The following is a 9,136-nucleotide window of genomic DNA, read 5'->3' as shown; positions in this document are numbered from 1 at the left end:
TGCTCAGATTTCCAAAAAAATCTTGCTTCCCCACAAAATGAAAAGAATTTATGCGATAAGCGAACAGCCGAATATTTTGCAATCTCTTATATTTGGCTACAGTCGCTTGATGCTTACAAATTATGCTTCATGAACGCTGATCTCAGTTACAAAACGAATTCTAAGCTAGCAACACAAACTTACAATTTGAAGTTTTATTACCGAAAAACACAAAAATGTTCAGTTCCACGCGTATAAAATTACTTTTTCTGCTCTTACAAACACTCGAAATTTTGGGGCATCCGAACGTCAGTGAATTCACCATCGACACTTGCAAGCAGCTGAATGCCACCATCAACATCACTTGTACCGAATTGGATACGCACACCACCATAGTATTCAACAATGAGGAGCACTTCAAGATTTACGTGTCAAAGGACTACCAAAGCTTCACCATTTCATGCATAGGCACAGCCGAGGACATGTTGCAAATTGTCGGCAATCTACCCGAACTCTCTTTGAGCCGCATACAAGACATCACAATCGACGGCTGTATACCCTTCGACGATATATTCCGGCGACTAGGCATCAGCACAGGCACAATGGTGAAGCTACAACGCGGCGTCACCAACACAGCGCTCAAACGCAGCCACCTCACCAGCCTGGATGGTGTCAACGAATTCGTACTAAGTGGCTTCGGTCAACTGGATGTGGATATACTTACGGATATGCGAAGCATTGAAACGCTCAAGTTTGCATGGTTGGAGGCGCCTTTGCCTGCTGGCTTCCTAGAGCCAATCAGCGCACACTTACGACAAATACAAATGCGTGATAATCGCCTGCAAACGCCACCAGCGCGCCTATTTGCACCGCTGCGCCACCTCGAGTTGCTCGATTTGAGCTACAATGGTTTGAGCGTCATACCAGCTGATAGTTTTCAGCAACTCTACAATCTAACTGAATTGGATTTGAGCAACAATCGAATTGAACGCCTGCCAGCGGATGTCTTCCGCTCTCTGCGCGAACTCACGGTGCTATATCTGTCAAATAATCGCTTGCAGCAACTGGAGCTCGGCACCTTTGCTAAGCTCGGCAATTTGCAACATCTCGAAATCGAAAATAATGCACTTGACCTTGACGCCGCGGTAGCCTGCAACATCTTCGACGGTCTCACCAAGCTGGAGTATTTGGAGTTGAGCAACAATTCGCTTAGCGTTTACTGCTTGCCACATCAAATGGGCTCGGTGCGCGTTAAAGTGGCGCATAACCGTATAAGCGCGTTGCTGGTGCATGCTGCTGGTGAATATCAGCCGCGTCAGTTGGCCAACTTGAATCTGCGTAACAATCGGCTGCGGCAATTGAGCGAGGAAACGCTGCTGTATCTGCACGATTCTTTGGCGGATATATCGCTGGCGCATAACCCCTGGCAATGCGATTGCGCATCGGTGCTTTGGTTTAATTTTGTTAAGCTGAATAGCAAGCGTGTGAGCGATTTAGAAGAGTTGAGCTGCGCTGATGGCAACGCACAGGGACAGGTGGCCCGGCTGACATCGAGTGATGTGTGTAAACCGGAGTCGCATTTGTATTACATAATCGCGATTGTTGCACTCGCAACTGTTGCGCTGACGCTGTTGGCTGTGACAGTTGGGGCATATAGGCGAGCGTCGCGAAGGAGTGCGGGAAAGCAGAATAGTTGCGCAGAAAGTGAATTGAGTTAAAGTGAATTAGACGTTCAAGTGTTGGCGGTAGTTTTCGTAAGAGCTCTCCGCTGAGATATACGGCATAATAAAAATACATAATAAATAATTTATTTTAGAGACTTTTTAATTAAAGAGAAATGTATCAAAGGCGATATCTGGGGAAGTTTCTTTTTCAAAGCCCATAACTTTGTTAAAAATTAATGAACCATTTTTTCTCTAAAATTTAAGTAATTGTTGCCACTTCAAGATAGAATCGTAAAATTATCGTTTTTTATTTGAATAAATTCTATATTTATTTTTATAATTTTTTTTTTAAAGAAAATTTTGCAAAAGCTATATTATTTTTCTTTCATACTATTGTATTATTATTTATTAGTATTTAATGTAGTGCGGGTACTGCATTAGTTAGGGAGATAGGTAAATTGTTTAATTTAAAATATCATATCTCCGGAAAATAATTTAGCTACTAAGAAAAAAATACAGTTTTTGCAAAACTTGATTTCGAAACAATTTTTATAGAAATACATCAAAAATGTATAAAAATAAAAATCTGTAATTTTACCATTTTATCTTCAATTGGCAACAATTATTAAAATTTTAGCGAAAAAATGGTTGAAATCCATTAACTGTTAATAAAGTGTTATGAGTGTATGGGTTATGATTCTAGCTATTTGACCTGTGCAAGCAGTTTGATCGCTGGCACTTTGATAATTTTTTACCAAAATTTATCATTTTTTTCTTTCTTTAATAAATTTCGCAATTTATTTTTCAGTTCGGTAACTTTTTCGATTCAGTGTTAGATCATGTATCGTTAATGTAGAATATATCCTCCCCTTACACATATACGTATGTACATACACTGAGAAAAGTGTTTAGTTACGTCAAATAAATATGTTTTCCTCAACACATAACTTGGTTATAGTTACATTATTTGGTTATATTTACCAAATCTTGTGTTGTGAGTCATCATCATGATAAAAACACAGTAAGGTAAAACCGTTCTCTCAATGATAATTTTTTTTGAAGTTTGCCAACATTTTAAAATCATATAAAATTGAGAGTAAAAAAAGGAGTTGTTCAAAGTTGTTGCTGTTTGAGATTGAAAATGAGAATGTGTGTGTGAGTTTGTGTGTAAAATTTTAAAATTCAATTGCTTGCAAACGTCAAGAATTTGAAAAATTCCTCTCAGCGGTTCTACCTTCCTACTTCATAGGGAAGTACATTTGTTTTCTGTTAAAACATAGGAGCAACAATGAACCTTTCCTGTTATAGAAACACTAAGTAATCCTGGACATCGCCTCTACAGTAAATTATGCGTATGTTACAATAAAATATATCCACAATATTGCGAATGATCAGATGCCTTCACAGGTTTTCTAGCCTGAGCCTTATATGAATGGAGGTGTATATGCCCCATTTTTTGCCACATCTAAGTTTGAAATCCACACCAAGCTTTGCTGGAGTTGTGTCTTTTTGGTGCTCACGCCGACATAAAGATTATAGCTTTATGCATCGGCGTAGCCAGAATGAAATTTAGGGGGGGGGAGGGAGGGGCTCGACCCCATTGGGCTGGTATTTCAGGGTACTATTTTATATATATATAAGGAAAATTTAAAAGTTAGGGGGGGCTCGAGCACCCCCCTGCCCCTACCTGGCTACGCCCATGGCTTTATGATATCTGATCTGACATTGGGTGGGCTTTAGTAGTCAGCCGCACCTTGTGTTTTAAGAAAACCAGGTGGAAGGATGTTAAGGGAGGTATCCTCTAAAACATGTATAACTAAAAAATATAAATAATATCATTGTTTATAAGTTATTTGTTGTTAAAATTTCTTAAGTCGTTCCACTTGCTTTCCTTAACAAAAAAGCATTTGTGCATACTTTTATATATATAAATGCACATATCACTGTACTTAATACTTTACACACTTTTCTTTTATTTTATCTTGTATATAAATCACTTTAATTAAACTTTTATCGACTTGTAAATTACATTGAATTTCACGCATATTTACAATAACACATGGTTGCAAACTGACACATAACATGTGTTGCCATATTGTACAAAACAATACATACAAAGAAGGCAATGATTAAAAAGGAATACAGGGGAAATCAATACAAAAGAAAATGTTCAGCTCCTTTTCTTCGCAAAACAGAAAGGAGAATTCTACTGCCTGAGGGTTATAATCCCTAAGTGCGGCCGAAGGCCGCCTACGCAGAAAGGTGTTCTCTGCAAAAGGTGTTCAGCCCCCCCTTCTTCGGCAACACAGAAATAATAATTCTACTAAGTAAAAATTCCGAATTAAAAATCCGCTTTTATTATTCAAAATTCCAGTCTGGTAGCACTAAGTTGTATGTTATTTTGCTATCTTATTCATCGTTTATATGAAAACTTTAACAATAAATTATATAAGAACTAAAGGGCTGCTAGAAAAAAGGGGGTAGTTTTAAAATCAGGGGGTCCTATTCTACCCCCCCTCCCCCCTCATCCCCCCTTTTTCTTGAATTTGCCGTCCGTCTACTAAAATTTCCCCCTAACATTATCTTAAAGCGATGCATTACCTTCGGATATATAAATATGTATAGTTACACATAAACATCTTTTGCAGCAAATGAGGCGAGTGCTTGAACCCAGATGGATCAGTTGAATGCTCTGCTAACCACTAAACCACAGCTGGCACAAAGATTTTTTATATAGAGAAAATTAGGCACACCTTCATCAAAAATAAAAGAAAATTGCCAAAAATCAACGGTAAGTCTCAGCTACTTTAAACTTGCACTTTATTGTATTAAAATTCGATGGGCTACAATAGTGCATTCTCAAAATATTTCTAACAAATCTAATTAAAAGGCTCAGAATCTTTACCAAAGTTTGTTGATATTTTTTTAATATTGCACAAAGATTGAAACTTGGACTTACACGGTTTTTTTTTTTAAACAATTAACTATATTTTTTAATAAAAATAAAATATTAAGACAAAAAATAATAAAATAAAATGTGGAAACATGTCAATGTGCGAGTGTCTTAAAGTTATAATATTCACCATAAAATTAAAAATAAATTGAAACCTCAGAGGAGTCATAAGATTTCATTAATTAAATGTAGCTTTTCCGCCCAGTAAGAAATCTTTGGTGTTAAAGTCTAACTTGATAATTTAGTTTTAGTTCTTTAGGCTATTTATTTGCTAGCAGCTGTCCGCTGAGCTTTTGGTAATGGTCTATTTTATTAAAATGTATTTTTGTACTATCTTGTAGAAACGTAGTAATACCTTTCATAAGTTTTATTATTCAAAACAAATGCAACAGCTGTATCAACAATATTCCTTCTCTCCAACTTTCGACATATCCGCACAATCAAAGCGCATTACTTATTATTTCTAACCATTCGGCTGCACCAAACCGGCTAAGCGGCGCACACAAGGCAAAAGTGACGATATAGCTGGACAAAAACAATTAATTAAATAGTAAAATTGATCTGGGGTGTGGGAAATTAAAATTAAGTAAATGATGGTTTTAAACTATTTATGCAAAAATAGCAACATTAATAAAAATATAAATTTACCGACCTCTGCGAGAAATAGTTTTATTCACTTTGATCTGAAGCATGATGTTTACATTTTGATATTTACTTGAAATAAATAATAATAACTAACAGAAAAATATTGTACAACATGGGTGTTCTGTAGCAAATTAAAAATTTGGAGATTCATCCTTTCGCTTTTGTATTTTTATATTTTTTATTTGTCATCCAACTGAGTGAATAGATTATTTGACTAATACTGTCCCTTAGTTAGAAACGTTCACACGTATTTTTATAAACGGATATTAAATATAATCGCAATTTTCAAATTTTTGTGCAGCTAAATATTCACTTTTGCCTTATGTGCAGCTGGTTGGCTAACTGTCTGTGGCCGCACTGAGTCTGTGTTTTTGTTGCATGTCTAAGTTACGTCTATTTTGGCTGTCCATGTCTGGCTGGCGCATGAGTCACAGCCAAGCGAGTGTGTCTGAAATGTTTTTTTCTTCTTATATATCGTTTTTTTCTTGCTTATATTTTTTTATTTATTCCGAGTACGAATATTTTCTGCATTTGATTTTAGGTGGTGTTTTTCTTGTTGTGATTTTGCCGCGTTTAGCTATTTTTCTTTTGCGTTTTTTCTGCTGTCTCACACACTTTGTTGTTTATGATTTTATTAGTTAAAATAAATGTTTGTTTGTGCGCGTCGTATTTTTTATTTGCTCGTTCGCCAAGTGTTGCATGCCAACAGTTGTTTTTTTTTTCATTGTACGTTCTTTTGGTTAAATGCTGCATGTGCAGTAGATAGATGTTGTTGCTACTTGATTTTATACTTACTTATTTTATGTAAAAGCGTTTTTTGTACTATTTCTTATATTCCGCGGCTGCGCAGCAGTTGCATTTAGCCTTAATGTTCTGTCAATTAAACAGCAAATTGCCTTACAAATTTATGCCGCTTTTTTTACAAATGTTCTTAATTAAATAAATTTTTCAGCGATATACCTAATGGAGTTTTTGGTCGACGGCAATTTGTTCGCTTATTAGCGTGCTAATTTACTTAAAAGGGGGAAAAAATTGCAGCCAAAAATATACTCGAATGTGCAGAAGTTAAGAATAATTATCTAATGTTTTAATTCATTTTATAAGCTGATATAGATACATGCTCTGTCAATGTTTACCCGTTAAATAACCATATACAAACATGATGCGAAATGCTTGACGTTCTCATGAGCACCCACTTCCTTGGATGTACCGTAGGACCTAAGGCAGATGCACCAAATTATAAGATTTATTTTCCACAGCACTCGGCGGAGAGTATGGAGAATGTCGAATTGGCTATTAAGATCTTTCAAACTTATATATCTCCAGTACCAGATGGATATTCTCTCATGGAACTTAGTAAGCCCTCGAAATTATGTGTCCACGGCTTACTGACATTTTCGGGCATGCCTTATGCTTTGCCACAATCCTAGTGAATGAACTAGGGTTAGGGTAATCTTCATACCTGTGGAAGGTAGGGTGTCTCATGGCGAACTATGGAGCCTGAAACCACACACAATGCTTTTCTATAAGATCACCGTGTGGTGGCCGGCTCTATCAAAGTCCACTTATCGAAGCATATAGGATAGGATACGAGGAGCTGTACACAGTTAATAACGGGTGACTTCTTTCTACCCCAGTAAGGCGCTCAAACCTAGATTGAATCCTCTTCCTATGTACGTTTATATGTATCAAGTGAGTTGCAACATAGCTGTATTACACGGGCCTATTTTGTTGTTCGAAACTTGGGTTTCCACCAGAATTTCAGACGTAGGCGACTGGATAAATCGCTCAAAGTTAGATCCAAGGTCCAACGCCATCTCTACGGATGGGTTATCGTGAAATACCGAAGAATTTCGCGGCGTACAAAGTTGCAATTGGGGAACAAACCTTAGCTCAGTTAACTCTGCGTATAAAACAGACACCCCTGCCTTCGTGTAAACACCGACTTAAATCTCTTTTCATTGAATTGGCTAACGAACGATAGGCCAAGGAGCCATTTTCTATCGTTATTAAGCATATCTGCCCAAGCATCAATGAAAAAAGATCTAAAACTCTCATACCGATTTGATCGCTCCATTATCAACACAGTTTTCGGTATTATTAAGGACTCTGCTAAGCGAATGGGTTATTCCGCTAATAATTTTTGTTGTGGCTACAGGGACGAGAAGGATGTGGAGAGTGCAGAGCACTTTCACCCCAAGCTCAGCCTAAATATCTTGTTTTTTTTTTTTTTTAACTGGCAGTTAAAAAGTGTTAAAATAATTCTTAATAGTTAGAAAGTAAAATCGTTACTGGACATGATTTATATACTCAATTAATTTAAGCAATCATTGCGATGCTTAGCCAGAGTTGAAAGGACGCACCTGTGGGCTGCCTAGGCCATTTTTCATACCATAATTGAGGCTCTGTATGTTGTTCCTTTCCCTACAATTAAAATCAGTTAATCGTTCGAATGAGGGCCACAAAATCACAGATATTATCTATGCAAAGTTCAGACATACTTTCAAGGACGTGCGATGTCTCAAATGTTGGTGGGCTTTCGCCAATGCGAGGCTACATAAATACAGTTCTACACTACGACAGGAGTTATTACTCGACATTGGACGAACGGGTCCAAAATACCAAAATACTCCAGTTACTTGTTAAAGCAGTGTTCGCAGTAGTACAAAGAATTTCATTTCATTTCATTGTCTTCATTTTTGTTTTCTATTTTCCCTTCCTTGCCAGCTCATCTCACGTATAGTTGCCTGATATATCTTTTCTTTGGACCTGGTACGCGTATTATATGTATAACATACTACCTTGTCAGCTCATTTCGGTTATTTCTGCACTTCATGATTACCCTCGATCTAGATTTATAACACTAAATTTCTTTAGCAGCTTCGTTTATGGCTCTTATCTCAGCTTGAAAGAGTTTTGAAAATTCGGAATCCGCAAGCAAAAGTTGACAGCGAGCTTTTGCGAGCGATGGTGATAGATGTATGTACATATGATCGCATAATCAGTATGCAGGTTTAAGACTTTGCGCATTGCCTATCGTTTATTTGGGGGATTGCTATGTATATGTCAATAATTGCTTGAAGAAAAAGGCTGGTAATTTCAAATAGGAAGATCATCTATAATTCTAGGCAGCTTCCCATAAAAGATCCCAGATAAAAAGTAAAACAAGGAGAGAAATTTATCTGCAATAATATCCTCTTAGCTGGCCGCATGACTCCATCAGGACAACTATTCATGCTCATTTAACCGACACAACCATTTCTCAGTCTGGTCCGAGAACAGAAAATTTCGCCAATTGCCTTTCTCTTTTACAAAATTACGCTAGGTGCATACGCCTAACTATATCCGTATCATTATAAAGTTTGTACATTTCGTCATTCCTCCTGGCACCCATCGTCCATGCGAGCAGGATCATAGATCTTGCGAAACATGGTTCCGTTGAAAAGTTTTTAAACTTTCTCATCTTCGCTTGACATCATCCAAGTTTCTGCGCCTTATAAAACGATGAGCATAATAAGATATATGATATTTAAATTCGTGGATACAGGGTTCTGATTTTCAGTTGCCTGTTCCTTGTGATGGTTCTTTCATAGGCAAAGTTTTTCACTACTTTACAATAGTGACGTGCGCCGCAATACGCGAAGACTCTTGTTTTGCTTTCCTCTCTAAATGCAGAGGACATGCGATAGAATATCGTCGTTTCGATATGTAGTTAGAGTCAAAAGCGATTCATCAGAGGACATCTAAGTATATGTTTTTGTGGATGTTTTGACGCTAGTGTCTCTTGTCTCGCGGCGAAGTCGAGAGGCTTTATGCCAGCCGAGTCCCCAACCCATTGCTGGATAGTTTTTATAAAGATATCTACATATTTTTCAGACAGATTCCCGCCCTTAGC

General features: G+C 37.2%; 1 protein-coding gene across 1 annotated transcript; it reads left to right on the top strand.

The window, feature by feature from the left end:
• The first annotated feature begins 215 nt into the window (after nucleotides 1–215).
• Nucleotides 216–8,910, top strand: LOC108363892 (carboxypeptidase N subunit 2-like). The gene is made up of 3 exons (XM_017617418.1): nucleotides 216–1,683; nucleotides 7,825–7,882; nucleotides 8,862–8,910. The coding sequence occupies exons 1-3, from the start codon at nucleotides 216–218 to the stop codon at nucleotides 8,908–8,910; spliced, it is 1,575 nt and encodes a 524-aa protein (XP_017472907.1).
• The last annotated feature ends 226 nt before the right edge of the window (nucleotides 8,911–9,136 follow it).

Source organism: Rhagoletis zephyria, unplaced genomic scaffold (assembly GCF_001687245.7).
Source record: "Rhagoletis zephyria isolate East Lansing unplaced genomic scaffold, Rhagoletis_zephyria_1.1 Rzeph_scaffold_01403, whole genome shotgun sequence".
NCBI classification, from domain to species: domain Eukaryota; kingdom Metazoa; phylum Arthropoda; class Insecta; order Diptera; family Tephritidae; genus Rhagoletis; species Rhagoletis zephyria.
This window is presented reverse-complemented; position numbering and strand designations above follow the sequence as displayed.